Source organism: Doryrhamphus excisus, linkage group LG1, assembly GCF_037039965.1.
Source record: "Doryrhamphus excisus strain RoL-2023G ecotype Guam linkage group LG1, RoL_Dexc_Guam_v1.1, whole genome shotgun sequence".
NCBI lineage: Eukaryota > Metazoa > Chordata > Actinopteri > Syngnathiformes > Syngnathidae > Doryrhamphus > Doryrhamphus excisus.
The window spans coordinates 7,259,168-7,279,463 of NC_136357.1; the positions used below are offsets into that span (position 1 = coordinate 7,259,168).

At 40.3% G+C, this 20,296-nt stretch overlaps 2 protein-coding genes across 4 annotated transcripts; one reads left to right on the top strand and one right to left on the bottom strand.

Annotated features, from left to right (window-relative positions):
- Positions 1-285: 285 nt before the first annotated feature.
- Positions 286-8,531, bottom strand: pnpla2 (patatin-like phospholipase domain containing 2). 2 transcript variants are annotated; one of them, XM_058076311.2, is made up of 10 exons: positions 7,981-8,531; positions 6,109-6,341; positions 5,971-6,036; positions 2,737-2,946; positions 2,574-2,634; positions 2,257-2,418; positions 1,951-2,083; positions 1,749-1,871; positions 817-968; positions 286-726 (listed from the first exon to the last, which is right to left on the bottom strand). In XM_058076311.2, the coding sequence occupies exons 1-10, from the start codon at positions 8,165-8,167 to the stop codon at positions 599-601; spliced, it is 1,455 nt and encodes a 484-aa protein (XP_057932294.1). In that variant the 5' UTR covers positions 8,168-8,531; the 3' UTR covers positions 286-598. The 2 variants fall into 2 exon arrangements, with proteins under 2 accessions (XP_057932294.1, XP_057932293.1); XM_058076310.2 differs by having other exon boundaries at positions 286-968; positions 7,981-8,530.
- A 2,613-nt stretch (positions 8,532-11,144) lies between these two features.
- pidd1 (p53-induced death domain protein 1) lies at positions 11,145-19,871 on the top strand. Of its 2 annotated transcripts, XM_078789072.1 has the most exons (16): positions 11,145-11,331; positions 11,461-12,078; positions 12,811-13,224; positions 13,294-13,446; positions 13,535-13,583; positions 13,667-13,868; positions 13,954-14,097; positions 14,163-14,336; positions 14,414-14,561; positions 15,588-15,723; positions 15,817-15,967; positions 16,207-16,330; positions 16,469-16,584; positions 17,494-17,601; positions 18,142-18,338; positions 19,529-19,871. In XM_078789072.1, exons 2-16 carry the CDS (start codon positions 11,481-11,483, stop codon positions 19,749-19,751), a joined length of 2,937 nt encoding a protein of 978 aa, XP_078645198.1. In that variant the 5' UTR covers positions 11,145-11,331; positions 11,461-11,480; the 3' UTR covers positions 19,752-19,871. The 2 variants fall into 2 exon arrangements, with proteins under 2 accessions (XP_078645198.1, XP_078645196.1); XM_078789070.1 differs by having other exon boundaries at positions 11,145-12,078.
- The last annotated feature ends 425 nt before the right edge of the window (positions 19,872-20,296 follow it).

Here is a 20,296-nt window from a genome sequence, read left to right on the forward strand (position 1 = left end):
CTCAAGATGCTGAGAAAACATGATTAGTATTTATACACACACGTATAAAAATAACCACAAAGACATCCACACACAGTACATGCATACCTGAGACAAAAGACAGTGTATCAAGTTCATAATACTGCATTGGCACTTGTTTCAAATGTATGGAGTAACTATTTGCAATAGTGAGCGATTGGCTCAGAGTTTCCTTCCTGCACTCTTAAAGTGTTTCAAATCTCTAACCAATGCACATATACTACAAGCTTTAAAATCATCCACTTGTTCCAGTACTATATATTTTCATGCATAAGGCCAAACTCCAATCAAGTATAACCACATTCCACAAAAACATAACACTCACCTGCTTCAGCCATACCAAATTAAGAGTACATGCTTGTTTACTGAGTATTACTCTTCAGGATTTACACATGTACACACTTGCCTCAAAACTTTCTGATGTGCTTCATCTTTTGACTTTTTTTAGCTACTAAGGGCTTACATAAAATGTATGCATTTGAATACATTATTGCATGCAATGGTAAATTATTACCATTTACAATTGTCTTAAAAAAAGGCCTCTACAAGGAAGCTTCCACTCTCAGCTTTTTAAACATATTTAAAACTGATAGTAACTTGTTTCATCTGATTCTACATTTAATAAGTCTGAATCGCAGTGCTGCATAGCGTCTTTGGAGTCGGCAGCCGGTGGAAGGTTAAGACCACCTTTGTGCAATGGGAAGCTTTCTGCAGGGAGGAACAGAGCAGATTCGTCATCTGTTAACATGGGCCCAGCTTTGAAGGATCCTTCCAGATCCATGTTTATGCAAAATGCACCGGAGAGCAGCTGTCTCTTGTACTGGTCTAGACGCGTGAAGATGTCCTGGACTGAAAGACTGCCGCTACCCATCCAGGTGGCAAACAGGCTGGTGGAGCGGAACTGGGAAGGGAGGGATTGGTAGTGGTGCAGCTCCAGATGGCAGGAAAATCTAGAGTACATATTAGCATTATCAGTTGTGCAGACGTGTTCTGGGAACATTACATGACTCAGAAAAGCCTCTTGTAAGTAGCACCTGTATGTTACCAATTATGTTTACCTTTTTTTCAGACATGGGTTTTCGTGGAGCATTCCACCAGTCAGGCCTATATTTTGTTCCATGTATTCCCTGTTCTACTGAATGTAATTACCTCTACACAGTAAATAAAAGCTATTCATTTTTGCAATCTGTTGCCAAGCAGAAGTGACACAGCCATTCAAACAAGGATCTATTAAATTTGAGTGCCATTCATTGCCATCTACTGACTGCCACATTCTTGTCAAAGCATACACTACTGATTGCAGAAAGTGCTGCTTGTCACAATATGGTTGGACCAAATCTGTGCTTCACCATTTTTCCACAACAGTTCAGGTTTGATATATCTCTGTACTCTACTGCTAATGCTATTCTCGGTTTGAATGTTTTCCAACAAAAAAAATGTTATGAAATTGATCATTTAAACATGAAACATCTGATTTGGGATGTATTAAAATTGATGTACAACATCAAAGCCTCAACAAAAGGAGTGCTGCAACTTCTTCCACTTGAAAGGAAGACATGTGGCAATTATTATATCACCCAACAAGTTAAAAATATTCTCCTTTCTTGACAAGCTGGTACTTGAGCAGGTATGTTGGGTTGATGTGAATAACATTACAGAAAGGACTATCCATTTATATTTCTGAAAACACAGAAACTGTAAGTGGTATGTGTGAATTCACAGTTGCTTACCGAGCATAAACACGCTGGGTGATGCTTTTGGAGGCCTGACGCAGAACATGATGAAGAACTTTCAGTAACTGCTCTCGAATCCAGCTGACATCTTCTTGCACATCTGGCAGCCACTCCAAAAGCCTATGTATAAAAAAAATCTGATCATATTAAAACAACATAGTGGCTTGTAAATACACATAATACAGCAATCCAACAGTACCTGAGAGTCAAGGACAAAGCAGACTCCAGAGGGAGAGTGTAGGGAAGCATCATAGCAGATGCCATCCTGACAGGAAGCAGGTTGCTTAGCGACTGCACCAGACTTCTTCTCTCTGTGCAGGCCTCAATCAGGGCTGCAGGGGGAGGCAAAGAAGCATACATTGACGAAAGAACTTCATATTTTTTGGGATTTAAGGTCTATTATGCCTTATAACACTCAATAGTGATGTGATAATGCTATTTATAGCTCATTTGAAATGGCAGGTTGCATTGTGTTAAAATACCAGTTTATATTATGCTTATACACCTTTGTGCAGAGTGGGTGGAAGGTGAACAATGATCTGCTCTTCTATTGAGGGATGAACGGTCATTGACTTTTTCTCCAATCCACCATTAGCATGATCATCATGCTCTTCCCTGTTTGCATGCAGGGCTCGGTCTATGTGGGGGCCATAGAAATTGAGCAATCCTGCAGCATAAAAAAACAAATATGTTAGTGTTTTATCTCCATTAATAAAGGATTTTTTTTTTACGATTCAACTAGCTTATATTTGCTCAGCCCACATTGTAACAATAATAAGTCGTCACGCTGTGTAGCCACGCTGAATAACAAACATAACTTGCCATTCTTCTTTAGGAAGTGTAGTGCGTCATTATATCCTTGTTTACACATGGCTTTCATAACCTAGTCACGACAAAAAATCATTCATTAAGTTCACTGCAGTTCATCTGAGTCAATCAATGAGTCCACGAAATGTGTACATATCAAGCAGGAAAGGAGACATACCATTGGATCTGGTGGGAAAAGTGCCCGGGAAATTCTGTAAAGGTTGGTGAGAGTGAACTGGATGCTGGTGTTGGTGAAGCGGAGCTCGTGTATGTTGGTGGAGGTATCTCGCGGGCAGATGTCACTCTCTCCAGAGAACGGGGACACAGTGATTGTGTTTTTCAGCTCATAGTGAGGCAAGTTGTCAGAGATTCCGCCGTCGACATAGCGCTGGATGGAAAAAAAGAGAGCCACAGTTTGTATCGGCAGACAGAATATGGTAGAAATTTGTACAAATTACTGTTTACGCTGGACATTGTTGTTCATATTTGATGTCATCTATTTATTCTCCACATTATTATTTATTATTACACGGGAGCCAGGCAACGACATTTCGTTGGCAATTTCACTGCTGTGTTATTGTGCAATGACAATAAAGAAAGTCTTATGTCTATAGCAGCGATTTTCAACAACTGTGCCGCGGCACACAAGTGTGCCGTGAGGAATTATTCAATATCACTTTTTTAATTAACATGCATTAATAATTTTCTGCAAATATTATGTCATTGTCGCGTGTCATTGGTGTAAAGACTGGCAGAGCAATGTAATATTCGTCCGTGTGGCAACACGTAGCTGATTGCCTCGTTCCTCTAATAGACTTAGTGATGCACGTGAGAGGTAGTGGTGACATGTTGTAACATTGTTGGTTAAATTAGTATGCAGATCAAAAGGTTTTGCTGTGGCGAGTCCGTAATCAGGAAAAAGCTGAAAGAAGCAAATAATGTTGGTTATTGGTGTGCCGCAAAATTTTTCCAACGTAAAAAACGTGCCGTGGCTCAAAAAAGGTTGAAAAACACTGGTCTAGAGGACTAAAACATATGGTCATGTAGACATGGTAACGTAATAAATATTATAAAACTGACCTGCTGATGCAATGAGCAGGTGGTATGGACCCGACTATTAGTCACCAGTAATGCCTCGTTAGAACTGAATGCAATTGTTTTCCAATACCAAATATTTACTTCTACTACTCTATTGTGTTTAAAGCAATTGTTACCGCCTGAAAATTATTTTATATAATGATTGTGGTTAAGTTAACACTACATTTGACCAAATATGCACCTCTACTTTGTTGCCTGTACTAGTATTTCTCTAACAAACACTTCACATCGTGGTGCTGTTATTAAACCCCAAAGTTTGACCAAGCCTTCAAAGGATGTGGGGCAAGTCCATGCAAAACTTATGGTGGAAAAAACATGTCTGACATGAACTAAAACATCTTAGCAGGCAGGATTTAGCAACTAACTTCCTGCAAGTTATGATAAAACGTTGCGGATATCTGTATGACATGTATGGAAGCAAGTTTTCCAAAGCATTTTGAGCACAACCATTATAGGGATAACTGTGATATATTTATTTTCCAATTTTCCAAAAGACAGAGGATGGCTGAGAAGGTTAAGGTCAAAGGTCAGGTCAATACATGTTCCTTCCCAGCTCTTGTTCAGGAAAAAAAAAATTCTCATTGTTCTGTCGCAATAAGCTATCTATTGAGTTAGAAAGATATGAAATCTAAGAAGGCTACAGAGGATGGGGTCAATGGTCATATGGGGGTGTATTTTTTTAAACTTTTGGCTGATTTTCAAGTGCACAACACCGTTGTTTTCCAATATAGTAATCAGAACTCAAAGTGTGAACCAGGTTTGGTTTCAAATGTTAAAAAAACAATTACGAAAGGTTGTTTTCTTTTTTTGTTTGCTAGCAGGCTAGGACAGAACACCCGATAAGTCTGAGCCAACACACAGTCACATCTGGCGCTGCCACTCTAATATTTTGATCACAAGCTATGTGTACACACAAGCACATGCAAGCTTTTGAAAATCCATCACAAAGGCCACAGAGGGACGGGTGTTGGAGGCTGCTATTACACAATAACATTTTGCAGAACCTCATTGCTGTGTACTACTAGAAGTTCAACTTTGCCCGTTAGTGAGAAACTGGAGCACATATAATATTCACAATGACAATTTTCCTAAGTAATGGATGACAGCCAAAAAGGACAGGGGACCTATTCTATTTTTTCCACTTTTCCAAATGGTTGCTACAATGTTGTATTCCTGTGTTAAATAATGCCAAAGTTTCATATAATGAGGTTTGTTTTTTCTACCACTGGCACTCTGTATCACAGAGCCCCGGGCGCTGTAGGACAGATAAGCTCTCCGCACACCTCCAAGCTCTGCTTCTCTGTTTACAGTGTTATTAACAATGTCTCCCAGGAAGTGTTTCTTCCGGTGTTTCTTCCGGAAAGTTACATTACATACAATTCTTAACGAGGCAAACATCAAGCAGAAGTGGCTGGAGTTCCTGATTCCCTCCCAGCAAAAGAAAAACATGTAAATGTGTCAATGGCATTTCACATTGGACTGTTTCATGAACATCGGCCAGTGTGCAGCTGGACTAGCCGACAAACTGTTGCTGAAGCCGACGCCTTTCCAACGTTACTTGGTCGTGTTGGTGAGTCAGAAGAGCAAGCAGTAAGTAACAACTTATCAGTGTCTGTACTGTGTTTACTTTGTGTATTTTAAGTATCATGGAACAAAATTGGTTGTCTCGGAAGCATTATAGAGTGTGCATACAGGTAGCAGAGTACAAATTACAAGCTAGCCGAGTCTGGAGTTTCTAATAGCCATTTCCCACCACAATCAGTGGGTCTACTAGCATTTTTTTTAATACTGGTAGTACTGGTAGAAAATGCTAAAATGTTAAAGCTATTTATGTTTCCTGAGAAACTACAAACTGTCCAGTGTCTACTTCCGGATCGGATTTAGGATCCAACACATATAGCTGTATGTTAAAAGAAGTCATTTTAAAAAGATAATTGGCTGTTTATTATCAACTCGTATACAGTTTATCAACTCCTTAAAAGTTGGGTTTGGCATCTATCTGGAAGTCCTTGTGAGCACTTAGGAGTGTGACCAACCACAGCAGAGTGGGCATGCCTGGAGGCGGGCCGTGGGGGGTTGAGGGGGATAAATTAAAAGAGACTGTTTTCATGGGAAGCACAAAATCTAAAGAAATCCAGCTGGAATAGGTACAGATTCTGGAAGATCTAGAAAGCTTTCTGTGCTGTGTGTAGCTGCTCTATACACAACACAATATAAAATGGCCGAAACATTTGCAAATTCACTCAAAGTGAACATACTGAATTTATTTTAAATCTTCTACTGTTGTCATGCAAACAAAAAAAGTACCACTCACCACTCCTTGGAGTGTGGGAGGAATAAGGCCACAATACACCGGGATGTAGGCACTGCACACACATGCCTAGAGAACACAGGTGGGTATTACCAACAAAACCATTACATTGCATATGGAGGACATTTACTGCTATAATACCTGCACAATCTCCTCATTGCTGTTGAAGTGAGACACAAGGACATTTTCTCCATCTGTTACTCTAGTCAAGGAGATTCCCAGCCTTCCATTGGCAAGATGGTGAGAGTCCACAGGCAAAGTGCGTCGTAACATAAACCGTACGATCTTCACCATGTTGAAGGAAGGGTGCATGGGGCCGAGGAAGCGCTTCCTTGCTTCCTTGGCAACCTCAATGATACTGGCACCAGCTTCTCCTGTGAATGCGATGTGAAAAGTCACAATGTATGCAAAACAGATTATTGACAACCAAAAAAACAAACACTATTTGAAAAAAAAAAAGACAGACGTTAAATGTAAACATTCCTGAATTTGTTACTAGAAGTAAAAAGTGAACTTTTTTACGCCATGGTAAGATGTGACTTTGCAAAACAATATACCATGACACTTAAGAGAGACTATTACGACATTTAATATGGCGTAAGTTGCATCTCTTTGAAGTAAACACACAATAAATGCAACTGGTAATTCACATGCACACCATTATCTAAGACTTATTACCGTGTTTTAACATCATGTAAGTTGCATTTCTTTGAAATAAACAACAATAAATGCAGCTGTTAATTCACATGTCCACCATTATCTAAAACTATTTCAAAGTGTTTTAACATGGACATGCAAGTGTTAACTCCCATGTCCATCACTAATATAAGCTACATCGCATCCCACTTCACTTCCATGCAGGATTTACAGGGACTCATACATTACCACTAAAGTCAATATTCATTATATTATCATGGATATTATAAAGATGTATTCATGAATAAGTCTTTTTAACCTCATAATAGCCTCTGAATTATCACTTTCCAATGCAGTCAGTGTGCTTACAGTTTGTCTTTTCTTATTTATCAGTGCGTTTACAGTTTGCATTCTCTTATTCATTAGTGTGTTTACAGTTCTTACATTGACAGTGTTGCTAATAATAAATAAGTTCCAGATTTTAATTTGTCTTATTTCATATTTTGGGTATTATACAAATGTATGTTCATGGCTACAGTTGTATGATGTTAAGAAAATGTTACTGTAGTTACTGAAGAGCTGTAATTGTACCGTTAATAATGGTTTTATGGTGGAATGAGTTTGACTATGAAACCGATTCTGTGATTTATACTATCGGTATTTGTTATTGGGAAAAAAATGATCTAAATCTGAACAATTTGGAGGTCAGCTAACACCCCAGAACAGATTGTGTTTAACCTCAAAAGGTTCCACTGTATTTCACTCTTCCGGACACACAAAGGCTGCACATTGTCTAATATTCATTCAGCGTGACCATTGCCTCTGAACATCACACTTGTGGTCAGGGGTTACAAGAACATTACATAAGTGCTTCCTGTTTACCATCACTTTCTAAACAGGCATTTCCCCATGTAAACAGGTATCATTTAAATAGTCTAAAACAGTGGTGAGGTGCAAGAAAATTTTAGGGGAGGTGTAGAAGCTTAAGAAAAATAATGGTCCTGTTAGAGAATGCTTCACTACACCCCAAAAAACTGATTTATGGAGTTGTCTGCTCATCCCAGACCCTGTTTACTGTCTCACTATAGGAACTAAAAATCAATCAATTTACCTTTGAACACAAATAAAGTTACCTTAGCAGTTTTGAAAAATATGTCGTTGTTTTTAGCTGCTGTGCCTGCCTCACTCTTTTTTTTATTTTCAGATTTTAGCTCACTTTTTAGTGTCTATAACAATTACATACACATTCGTCATTCTTTGTTCTTTTGCAGCATTTAGAATTGTTTTTACAGGCAGGGCTCCCACTTTCAATAAATTAGCTGTTGTGTAAGGATGATCTTCCCACAGTAGAGTGTACTTGTGATGAAAGTGACATACCTAGACACACGCCAGAGACCAGAGCAGTGGCGGTGAGGGCTCCGGCTGAAGCCCCATAGATGTGCTTGGCGTTGTGCACTAGGAAAGGAGCCTGCTCCAGCAGACAGCTGGCGACACCAACATGGTAAATGCCAAGGAAGCCGCAACCTGCGAATGAGAGATTCCATGGCGAATCTAAAGGGAACATGCCGCTCGATGACAGGAAGGTCGAAGGTCGTCGGCCAGCGAGAAAACAATGTTCCCTCCCTGGTCTTGGGAAATGAATAAGATGAAAAAAAAACAATCTACTTTCAAGGTCTACGTACCGCTCCTGATATTACTAGTGGCTGTTTACATGCTGTGTTTAAGTTGACAGCGCTTTCTAGTTACCCCGACCTTTGTCCCATATTACAGCGCTAAACTAGCATTATTGAAAAACAGCGACAGAAAATTTGACGAAACGGATACTTTACTTTAAATACGCCGAGCGAAATGTCTAAGACACGGTAGTTTACCCCAGAAACTATAGTGTTGTCGAGCATTAGTTACGTTTTTATGCCCGAGTAGGGCGGGTTTACAAATAACTCGTGTGTCCACTCATGATTGACGCCGCAAAGCTCATTGACCAATGAAAATAGACGTGGTTGGAATGGCGACCAATCACATGCCGCGATACTGGAACTCTGCTGAACACGATTGGAGACGACTAACAAATGTCACGTGCAGTGCTTAATATTAACCGGTGTTGTTTACTAACTGTTTTTAGAAATAGTTTAGTTTCATGCCTTCGTTTTAGTGGTTAATTTTGAAGAATGTATTTAGTTTGAGTACCTAAGTAACTACTTCCTTTAAACATATTGATTTCAATAAACTTCTGCACATAAATCAAGTAGAGGTTCTGCTTTGTTGTCTTGGCAACGCTCTGACGAGGAGTTGGGAAAACATCAACACAATGCACAAATGTCACTTGGCAAGTGGAGTGGAAACATAGGAGATGTTGTTCCTAAATTGTGTGTTGTTGTTTTTTTACGAATCCCTCACATCTAAGTGAAACACACCAAAATAATTTCATGTGGAATGTTCCTTTTTAATGTTGTTGTGTGGTGATCCAAGTTAGAACATGATTCCCCAGAGATGATATTTTCTTGTGCAACATGTTCAGGGTACAGTAAAGCAAAAAAAAAAGTGTGTCTTGTGTGTATTGATTGTTGACAGTCAAAGCAAGATTAGAAGGGCCTAAAAGAATACTACCATCTGATTCACACAGTGGCAGTTGATTTGATCTCACCCAGTTAATTCATGGATTTGAAGACATTGGGAATTTAAAATACTTCACATAACAGGCGGCGTATCATATTATTCGACTTCCGCTCAAAAATGTAGCCATCCCAGCTGGTGTATTTTACAAAAAATGAGCAAGTAATTATTGAGTTTCCAAACACTGCCAAATAGCATCACTGTTGTCACCAATAGAGCAAGAGAGGACCACTGGCCAAATAATGCTGAGCATGTAAATGCAAAAATTAACGCTTATTATACTAACTAGCTGGGATAGGCCCCAGCATACCCCCGTGACCCTAGTGAGGGTAAGCGGCATAGAAAAAGGATGGATGGATGGGTATTATACAAACCCTCCTAGTCTTTTCATTTATGACCGCACAACATTGCACAACGTTGATATATTTTAAAAAATGCAATTAATTTTATATTTGAAATATGTTAATATTTCAATATTTTATGGCAAAAGAATGTGAGTGTGAACTCTGCCTGAACACAGCTGGGATAGGCTCCAGCACTCCTGCAACCCTCGTGAGGATAAGAGGTAGAAAATGAATGAATGAATAGCAAAATAGGGCGGCACCACGGTCGAGTGGTTCGTGCAGACTTCCCAGCGAGGAGACCAGGGTTCAATTCCACACCTCTCTGTGTGGAGTTTGCATGTTCTCCCCATGCATGCGTGGGCTTTCTCCGGGTACTCCGGTTTCCAAAAACATGCTAGGTTAATTGGTGACTCCAAATTGTCCATAGGTATGAATGTGAGTGTGAATGGTTGTTTGTCTATATGTGCCCTGTGATTGGCTGGCCACCAGTCCAGGGTGTACCCCGCCTCTCGCCCAAAGACAGCTGGGATAGGCTCCAGCACCCCCGCGTCCCTTGTGAGAAAAAGTGGTAGAAAATGAATGAATGAGTGAATGAATAGCAAAATAATTCAGTACCTCGTAATGACCACTAGGTGGCACTTTTGACGTGTTTCTTTTTCAATATTTCCAGGAGGCTTATGGGAATGTTGCTCGAGGTGGTCAAGATGGCGTCATGGAGGGCATCCACTGTCTGAAACTGATGTATGTTTTTGTAAACGTCCCTTACCATCCACTCCCAAATGTTTTCATTTTGATTTAGGTCAGGGGAACACGTTATTCCTCTGGAAGAAGAAGTCCTCGTCACAAGGGCATGTTACCTCCTGTAACATCTCCACATAGCCATCTGCCGTTTGACGCCCCTGCACAATCTAAAGCTCTATTGTTCCGTTGAAGGAAAAAGCACCACAATCATGATGGTGCCCCCTCCACTGTGCTTTGTGGAAAACACCTCAGGTGGGATCTGTTTTGCCGGTAATGTTGGAAGCCATCAGAATGTCGAGGTTAAAATGTGCTTTTATCAGAAAATAAAAATTGTTTCCACCTTTCAATGTATCATGTTTGGTGCTCTCCTGAGCCACTGGGTTTACCACGTGACTTTATTCCATAACTTCATCTTTGGGAAACTTCCAATGCATCTAACCTCAGTAGCAATGCTGAACCTTTTTCTCAGATTTTGACTTTACAGGCTATGGTCTAAACTTTTGATCAGCTGACGGACAGCCTATTTCACTTTAATTGCTTGCAGTAAATAATTATCTCCTTTTGGAATTGTCTCAACATCCCCCCATCCCCATACGGCGTCCCTGCACAGGATAAACTACAGTTGTCATACTCGGCACAAAGCATAAACGTCAAGGAGCAGTAAACAGCTCCACCCACTGACCGATAGCAATACCCAAACTCCATACTGTTCCATAAATCCCGCCTTGAGTTGAAACTTTCGCGGCGTCCGCAAAGAGACGTTTGTTATTAATACAACAAAAGCCAAACGGGTGGAGCTCCCTGCTTTTAATCAGCAATCCACGTTTTACACCCTACCGGCAGTATACGGCAAACGAAACGAGCAAACACTCATGACGTCAAGTAGATTTGCGGAAGTCTGAACCGGGACTAGTTGGTTTCGTAAGATAAAGATTATTTTAGAATTTGTAATATAACAACACCCTACATTCAAGACGAGTCGTGGTATTTAATATCAGATCTATTAATGACGATCATTTGCGTTAACACGGTGAGTACTGTCAATGGCGATCGATCAAATAAGATAATATGGTGTAACTTTCAATGACAATAAACATGTACAGACTTATTCCGCGCGCAGACAAATGAAGCCGATAACACAACTTTGCTTACTCTTAAGTGACGTAAAGTGTGTTTTTAATGGAGAAAAACGACGAGGAAGATAACACCAGCGAGGAAGATGGAGCAAACATACTGAATTTAGGGGCTTGCAGATTGGAGGAAGAACATGGTGGAACGACACCACCAATATCAAAGACTACATCCAGACGTGAAGCACCTGACATTTTAGATAATGACTGGGAAGGACTTTACAAAAAACAGGTGGAATCAGGGACAACCACTGAAGAACAGAGCCATAGTGATGAGAGGGATGATGGCTCTGTGTCCCCTTCCAGCTTCATGGACATCTGTAATCCATTCATATCCAGCCTTTCCTCCTCAAATACCCCCATCCATCATCATGCTGGTGTTTCCTCCTCATCCTCTTCTTCTGTGATGTGTCTGACACCAACATTACCCCCCATTGTGGAGCTCTCAGCTGTGTTGACAGATACTAGGCTGACCCTGGATGTTTACCGAAGTGGGGCATCTGTACTGCCACGGCTATGGGGCTCCATTCCGGATCACCTTAGAGGGATACAGTACTTGAAACTTGGCTCTGAGGATAAAACTGCATTGAATGGTGCACTCGATGTCCTCCCACATTTGAAAGATCTCCGCTCACTAGCCATTCGAGGTACTTCCTGTACACTTTTGTTGTTACTCATGTATTACTTCCAATCTCGATTCAAAACTCGAGTGCTAGCATTTTATCATATCTTCTCAAATGACTAACATTACAGAAATAGCAGTGCTCTAAAGCAGTAGATTTACTGAAAATGACTCGACACAGCCATTATTGTTTGAGTGGCTGGCAAAACAAGTGAGCCACATGTCCAAATTGTGCCTCTACATTGTTCTTATTTCCTTTAACACTCTTGGGCATGGAATTCTTGCATGTGGGAAAACTATCAGGCGGTCCTGTTTCCCATGGCAGGATGTTCATACTCAGCTTCAGAATGTCACAGTGGAATTGGAATTCTTGGAATTCATGTTTTTGTTTATGAACCGCAGCTCCCCAGTGGTGGCAGCACTCGTGCAGCATCAAAGCATGGCGCTACCACTGTCATGCTTGACTGTAAACACATCACAATTATCTTGTGTTGTGGGTGAATCAAACACATGCACCTATTCAAATACGTTTAATGTGTAAGTGTGTGCTGATTTGAAATATAATGGACACGTTATTGTACATCTAATCAATGAACAGACATAACCAAGTCACTTATAGTATGTGCGTGTGAAATCTGAATGTATGGGAAACACTGGCAGTCACAATAGGAATATCTGTCAATATGATACAATTGTAGCATCTGGTATGTTTCTCTGTTTTTTTGCATCTAACTGTATTTTCTCTTTCTATTTTAAGGTCATCGTTTTTATGACTCACAAGGAACCCCCTTCATGGGCCTGCTCACCTCTCTACCCACATCCCTCTCTTCACTCTCTCTTCTGGTCCATGTGGATCTGTCCTTCAACCAGCTCTCCATATTTCCATCGTGTCTTCTCAGCTTACCTGCGCTGTCCGCTTTGCTCCTGTGTTACAACCGCCTGTTAGAGCTGCCCCCTGATATTGGCCATTTGTCCACTCTCACCTACCTCTCCCTCTCTGGGAACAAGCTGGTTTCCCTCCCTGCGAGTTTAGGCGATCTGAAAAAGCTACAGTCACTGGATGTTTCACGTAACCTCCTCAAGGAGCTGCCAAATGAAATTGGTTATTTGGGAGGGCTCGTTACTGTGGAACTGTCCCACAACAAGCTGAAGTGGCTACCGGAGACCATGGGTAAGAGATAGTAATGAATTTGTGGGGCAATAGAAAACACAAATTAAAGGAAACACTTGTTGTGCCTAGGTTGTCTCCACTCCCTGAGGGAACTTATCATCTTCAGCAATGAACTTCGCTTAATTCCGCCTTGCCTGAATAAACTGCCTCTGCTGAAAATGGATGTTCGTGACAATCCTTTGGGGCGACCGCCAACTCCTCCACCTCTTCTCCCCATATGTGGTGAGCACAGAAACATGCTTTAATAGCGCCTCAAGCATTATTGTATTGTGAGCAGATGTTTTATTGACATTCACAATCTCCTCAACAGATGCAACATCAAATATTCCAGATTTGCATCTTCTGTTTAACCAGCACAGGTACTGCTTGGGAATGTTTTTGTGTAATTATGTTATGATTCCTTTTAACATCTGAAGATAAACACACTCCTTTTACTACTCAGTTTTAGCGTTACGTCTGCTGGATGTCATGTGTTTCTCCCAGGGGGGGCGGAGCTGCTGTTCCCCCCGGGGTGCCTGCATAAACCCATAACACTGGAGTGGGTCGAGAGGAAAGCACAAAAAAAGTGGGTGCTACTCGAGGAGCATGATGTGCTCCTCAGCCGTCCACTAGAACTTCGTCCTCATGGGATTACATTTCTTAAGGTGCCATGTATTGATTGGAATTCAGCCATAAAAAAACAAAGATTTCATTTTTTTTTGTTGTAATTATTGATAATCTCTTAAGCAGCCTGTTGAGGTGTGTGTGCCACACCACCGCAAAAAAGGGAGGGAGGTGGTTGTGAGGAAGTATGATGGAAAAACCTGGAGCACTTTGCCCACTGTCCTCAAGAAAGGAAATGAGAGTATTCAGCCCTATGGACGTCCAGCCAGGGTAAAAAAAAAAAAATCCAAATCATATTAGCAATAGTATGACTTAAATGTGTTGTGTTCCTGCAGCTGGCCTGCTGCTCTGTGAGCCAATTCTCTTGGTTTATTGTGGTGGCCCGTCCAGTGATTGACAGCTGGTCAGTTACACCAGCAGGAGCCCTTTTGGTGTCCAGCGCTGATCCCGGTGTCAAGCTTCACATCCCTCCAGACTCCACCAGCCAAACACGTGCTATAACGTTACAGGTAGCCATAATGTAGTGTACCATTTACATTACGTGTCAGTGTTTTTTTTTTTATAATGTCGGTCAAACTGTTTGTAGGTGCTGCCAGTGTCTGTATCAGAGGTACAGGCGCTTTGTGGCGATCCACAGGCGAGTGTCAGCCCGCTCCTCTGCCTCTCACAGACTCCCAGCATGGATTTCCTGCAACCAATCAAAGTGCAGATCCCACTTCCGCCTGGGGTTACAGGTACGAGCTGTTCTGTTATTTATTATTGTTCATGTCTGCAACAAAATCTGTTATTTTACTGCTTACTGTTTACCTAATGACTTTGAATATATAACTTTACCAGACATGTTAGGTGTATTTGCAGAAAGTATCGTTTTTGGATCGGACAAAATTTTGGAAAGGAAATCAGGGGCAACTGTTTTTGCATATGCATACGCAGTTGTGGTAGGTGGAACAAATCATCATTACACCGGAACAACAGGCTTTTAATGCAAGTTTGAATTATCTCACATCAGCAGGGTTCCAGGCTAACTTTATTTTCTGCGCAGAAAAAAAACAAGAAAATGTAGGTGTGCAGGCTGAAATCGACTCTCAAAGTAAACATTTCCTCTCATTTTCTGTATTACTTCGAAACATGAGGAACTCCAATACTGCTCTATTTTCACACTCATCGGCACGCCTTGTTCTTCTTTGGTGTTTGTCTCCTTTATTCCTCATTTAGTAGTTCTATGGTAGCACATAAAAAAAAACCTGGATTTGGGCACCACAGTGGATCATGTGGTTCACATATCTGCCCTATAACCAGGTGATAATGGGTTTGAATCTCACTTCAGGCATCTTTATGTGGAGTTTGAATGTTCTCCTTGTGTTTCTGTGTGTGTGTGTGTGTGTGTGTGTGTGAGTGAGTCTGGACATATTCCACATTGCGTATTTAGCAACTCCTGTTTAACATGTTTAGATTCTTTTATCCTCAAATAGTGTAGTAATTTGACCAGTCCAGGGTGTACCCCGCCTCTCGCCCAAAGACAGCTGGGATGGGCTCCAGCACCCCCGCGACCCTCGTGAGGAAAAAGCGGTAGAAAATGAATGAATGAATGAATGAATGTGTAGTAATTTGCTGTGCTGATTACTTTTTGTTCTTTGGAGTCCAGACGAAATCCTGCATCTGAAGTGTGTAACCTACTTTTTGTTACAATCTCATATTGTGTGTGATAGTTGTGTAGATAACACAAGTTTCATTAGAATAATTATTTTGTGTCTGTGTAGGTCACACAGTTGATCAGTCGTGTTTATATCTGCTGCACGGAGACCCCAATGCCCAAACCTGGACAGACATCACCTCTCAAGTGTCTCTCTCTGTCACCCATTTGTATGCAATATTCTACATTCAACATTTCTCCTGGTAAGTTTCCCCAACTTGCATATGCATCAAATATTGTGCAGCTACTGTATAACACAGTAGTATAGCTACTTAACCTTTTGCTTTGACTTTTAGGTACTGGCTGTGGTACAGGACTCAGAGATGTGTTAGCGGCATGGTTAGAAAGGTATACCAAAAGCTAAAACAGTTCAAAGTTCAGTTCCTGGTCCTCCAGCGGAAAAACGATCTTTCACAAGTCCTGCTACAGTGTTTACCGACAAACAAGGTTGGACATTTTGTTTGTATGTGCACTTGACAGTTGATTACAGCTCCAGTGTTGCCTATTGGACTGGTAATTGCTGATGAAAACAATCTCTATCAAAATCACGTGATTGGCATATGCCACTAAACAGCTGACTGACTTGTGGGAAACACTGGTTTTGTAGTTGAAGACACAAAGTGTCTTTCTTACGTCATCTTGGGGATCAGTCCTCGTAACGACTGTTTGTAATGTTTTCTTCCTAGGTGGATGACAGAGTCCAGTCACTGTCAGAGCAGTATGATGGACCCCAGCCTTCAGATCTGTGTGACCTACTCGAAGGGGAGCAGTTCTTTGCTGGCTTTGAGAGAGGCTTAGATATCTGCACAGGTCGGAAGTCTTATTTTATAAGCTTTATCACAAATCAATATTTAGTTATTTAAGTTTTACAATGTGCTGTTTTGAAACGATTTATGTGAAATTGGTTTTATAAGCAGTGTTGAGAAGATGATTTCCTGTTCTAACCAGACAGACCAGACTGTGTCGGGGGGAGACTGTGTTTTGTGTTTTACTCCAGCCTGAAGAATATGAAGGAAGTTTACATCTCTCCTGCTCGGGGCCTCCAGGGGCCAGTGAGGGGACAAGTAAGACAACCCCTGCATAGTAATACAACTATTCCACTTCTGTACTACATCATCCAAGAGGGTTACTGAAAATCTACACAATAATATACATTAGGCAGATTTTGAAATACCCAGATTTAGATTAACAGTTGTGGTTGACATCAAGGGATGGGTATTATTAATTTAACTATTAATCATAGTGTCATGTGTGGTTAAGGTTAAACTTATGAGAGACAAAAATGGGTAAATATAATGAACTGGTAATACAGTGGAACCTTGGTTAAGGTCATCCGAAATGGATGTTAACTGAATACATTTTTTCCCATAAGAAATTAATCAGTTCCAGAAAGGCCAAAACTTTAAATGTTGTTGAGCTAGCTAATAAGATGCTAACAAGGAAGGATGTTTTTGATTTAAAAACAACATTAACAATACAAAAATGGGTAAATATAATGAACTGGTAAAACTACAGTGGAACCTTGGTTAAGGTCATTAATTTGTTCCAGAAGGGCCAACTCTAACCGAAATGGATGTTAACTGAATACATTTTTTTTTTTACATTTTTTCCCATAACAAATTCATCAGTTCCAGAAAGCCCAAAACTTTAAATGTTGTTGAGCTAGCTAATAGGATGCTAACAATACAAGATGCATGCCATATTGTACACTAACAAGTGAATGCACGCAAGTCGAGGCTAAATTGTGCCATCAATCTTGTACATTAACAGAAAAACAAACCAACTGAATAATTATTTGCAATAATTAATTATACATCATTCTTACTGATTCACTGTACTTTTCAATCTGTTCACTCTACATTTAAGAAGAAGTTCTAGTTTAAGAGGCATTTCCTATATTAATCTTTTGAATAAGAGATTCGCTTACTGTTCAAACATCATCCTGCCTGGGAATGTGCCTTCTTCTTTTACAGGTCTCTTTCTACAGAGGGGAGATTCCCAGTCATTTGCCAGAGGAAGTAGCGAGGACGAGGAAAGGACAGGACAGCCAGTGGCTTGCAACTTTGCCGCTAAGTCTTCCTGTCAGTTCAATATGTTGTATTTTGTCATGATCTAATGCTATACAATATACATGTTTTTTTGGAATATATAGTATTTTCTGGACTATAACTTGCTCCGGAGTATAAGTCGCACAAGGCCAAAAATGCAAATACATAAGTCGCACTGGAGTATAAGTCGCATTTTTTGCGGGTAATTTATTTTACAAACTACTTGACCAAAATAGACATTACGTCCTCTTGGAAGGCAAGTTCTAACAATAAAATAATAGAGAACAGGCTTAATATAAGATATGCTAACACAATGGTTATTCAGCTACACAAAAAATAAACATAAGCAGAAAAGTTGTTCAGTGTTTATGTAACATCAGCAGTTTTTTAATGTTTTTTAAAACTACACCATTGCAAATTATAACTACAATAATAAACTAAATATAATATTTTTTTTAATCCTGTAGACAATTTACAGTTTGTTAGATTCTATTTCACTGAATACACTAACTGTCAAACACAGTACACTATATACGTACAAACTGTAATGCTTACTCTCTGATCTACTGGTAGGCCCTCAATTCGAAGAACAAGTACATCATGGAAGAAAGCCAGCTTCCTCCTCTGAACTTGGGTGACCCTGAGAGCGGCTATTTGACAGAAACCAACCTACTCGCCATCTCGCTCCAGATTGGACAAGATTGGCGCATTATTGGCATCAATCTGCGTTTAAGCTACCAGGAATTAGACCGCATCCAATTCAAATACAGGTCAGTGTGAGCAAACAAACGTGTTCAATCACTATGGATGGAGAAATATTGTAAAAACTCAGCTTTTTGGTTTATTTGACATAATTGCTGGCTAGTATTGTATACACAATGTGTGCTTTTGTTAAAATTCTAACCTTAAATTTAAGGGAAATTTCAGTTTGAGTTTTATTTGATGAGTCTGGGATCTCTGGATTAAATAATGGTAGCAATAATGTCTCTTCTCTATTACAAAAATGTAAAAAATATATAATATAACATGAAGTATACTGTATTAGTAAATACAGCAGCCTTTCAGGGATTATGTTATGTGGTCAATTTAAAAACAATGAAAACCAGGAGTGACGTTTTCATCACTTTATTCATCATAAAAAAACAGCACATTTCCTGGGAAAACAGGACATTTGACCAAATACTGTTTGAGTGCGATTTGTGCGATTGGAGTGTCTCAATCAGTGCCTTAAGGGTCAGCAGCAGCAGTGAACTAATCAATGCTACACATTTGTTTGCAAAAGCGTCATAGGTTGTCTTAAATTTGGGGTGTATATATTTACTGTATGCATGCAAACCACATGTATACAAAAAATGTGTTTAAAAGTGTCATGCAATAATAAAAATATTTTATTTATAGTACATGAAAATGTAACCGATTTAACAGTGGCTTGCATTTGTTAGTGCAGCGATCACGTTGCAAGATGTGAGAGTGAGATGTGACGTGACTGCTACATATGGTAGAGAATTCTGATTGTTTTAATCTGCCCTGTCAGATGCCGCTAAACTATCTGGGGCATTGCAGGGGATTACACATACAGTACATGCTGATGCTCATCTGGCCCTCCCCCTGCTCCTCCTGCTTGCATGACACATCCTGCAAGCCGTACAAGCAAAAGAAACAACCCTGTTACGGTGTTATTTTTATATTGGAGAATCAAGAATACATTTAATGAAACACTGAGTATTATTGTGATTTTATTTGATGCCTTTGTTGCTTGTAGATTTAATGTGAACAATATTTACAAAATACATTTTCCATCATTGGTAAATCTCAATCTGATGTTGCTTATCAAGCACATTTATACAGACTTTAAAATGTTTTTTTATATGCTTTATTTACTGAGGGTTTAATATCACAGCTAGTTTGGGTCTTTACTCCCCTTATGTCGTGAATTGTAACATTGTATTCTTCTCGCCAGGGACAATCTTGGGGCTCTGGTGCTGGACATGCTGTTCCTCTGGGCCCAAAGACAGATGAACGCCGGGCCAGGGGCTGTGTCACGTTTGACGGCTGCCATGATCGAGAGCGGCAGGAGAGACATTGCAGATGAGATCGAGGACATAGTCTGTCTGGGAAGACAAAAGTACACTGAGTCGCTGAGGAGAGTGGGCCTGGAGGCGGAGGAGCAGCCCCCTCTGTGAAAGCCAGCAGGAGAGAAACCCACGCTGTGTGCAGGTTGCTGACACGTGACTGCCCTATTTTAAAGTGCTTTAGAATATTAATCATTTCATTTACACAAACATCCTCTGCAGATACGGAACCGGATATTCAGTTTATTTCAATATGCATCAATTGAAGCCCATTTCAAATCACCCCGATATAAGCAATACACTACCATTTTTTACAGAATAAAAAGTGTCACTTTTAACAATATTGACTGATACTTATCCATGTGTTCATTCAACCACATTGCCTGAACACTTCTTATAATTTGACTCTTGATTGAACTCCCCCCGCAGGTTTCATTCACTATGAGCAGTCAGGGTAAGGTTAAGCAGCCGAGCAAACACTAGCAGCTGTTGCTCTTCCGCACAGGTTTAACTATTGTACCACAAGTGCAGGAGAGGGTGTTTACTCACCCTTAGCATTGTTCAATAGTTACTTCTTATTATTGTTTCACTTAACTGATTACCGTCAATTGAATCAACCAAATGTGCAGCCATAATCTTAAAGCACCACAAGCACT

Excerpts from the sequence above, each read along its gene's own strand:
- pidd1 (XM_078789070.1), top strand. The coding sequence starts at position 11,481 with ATGGAGAAAAACGACGAGGAAGATAACACCAGCGAGGAAGATGGAGCA. Across the intron at positions 12,079-12,810 it reads CCGCTCACTAGCCATTCGAG|GTCATCGTTTTTATGACTCA; the intron begins GTACTTCCTGTA and ends TTCTATTTTAAG. Across the intron at positions 14,562-15,587 it reads ACTTCCGCCTGGGGTTACAG|GTCACACAGTTGATCAGTCG; the intron begins GTACGAGCTGTT and ends GTGTCTGTGTAG.
- pnpla2 (XM_058076310.2), bottom strand. The coding sequence starts at position 8,167 with ATGTTCCCTTTAGATTCGCCATGGAATCTCTCATTCGCAGGTTGCGGC. Across the intron at positions 2,947-5,970 it reads CTCCCACACTCCAAGGAGTG|CGCTATGTCGACGGCGGAAT; the intron begins GTGAGTGGTACT and ends TTTTCCATCCAG. Across the intron at positions 2,084-2,256 it reads TCCACCCACTCTGCACAAAG|CCCTGATTGAGGCCTGCACA; the intron begins GTGTATAAGCAT and ends CTCCCCCTGCAG.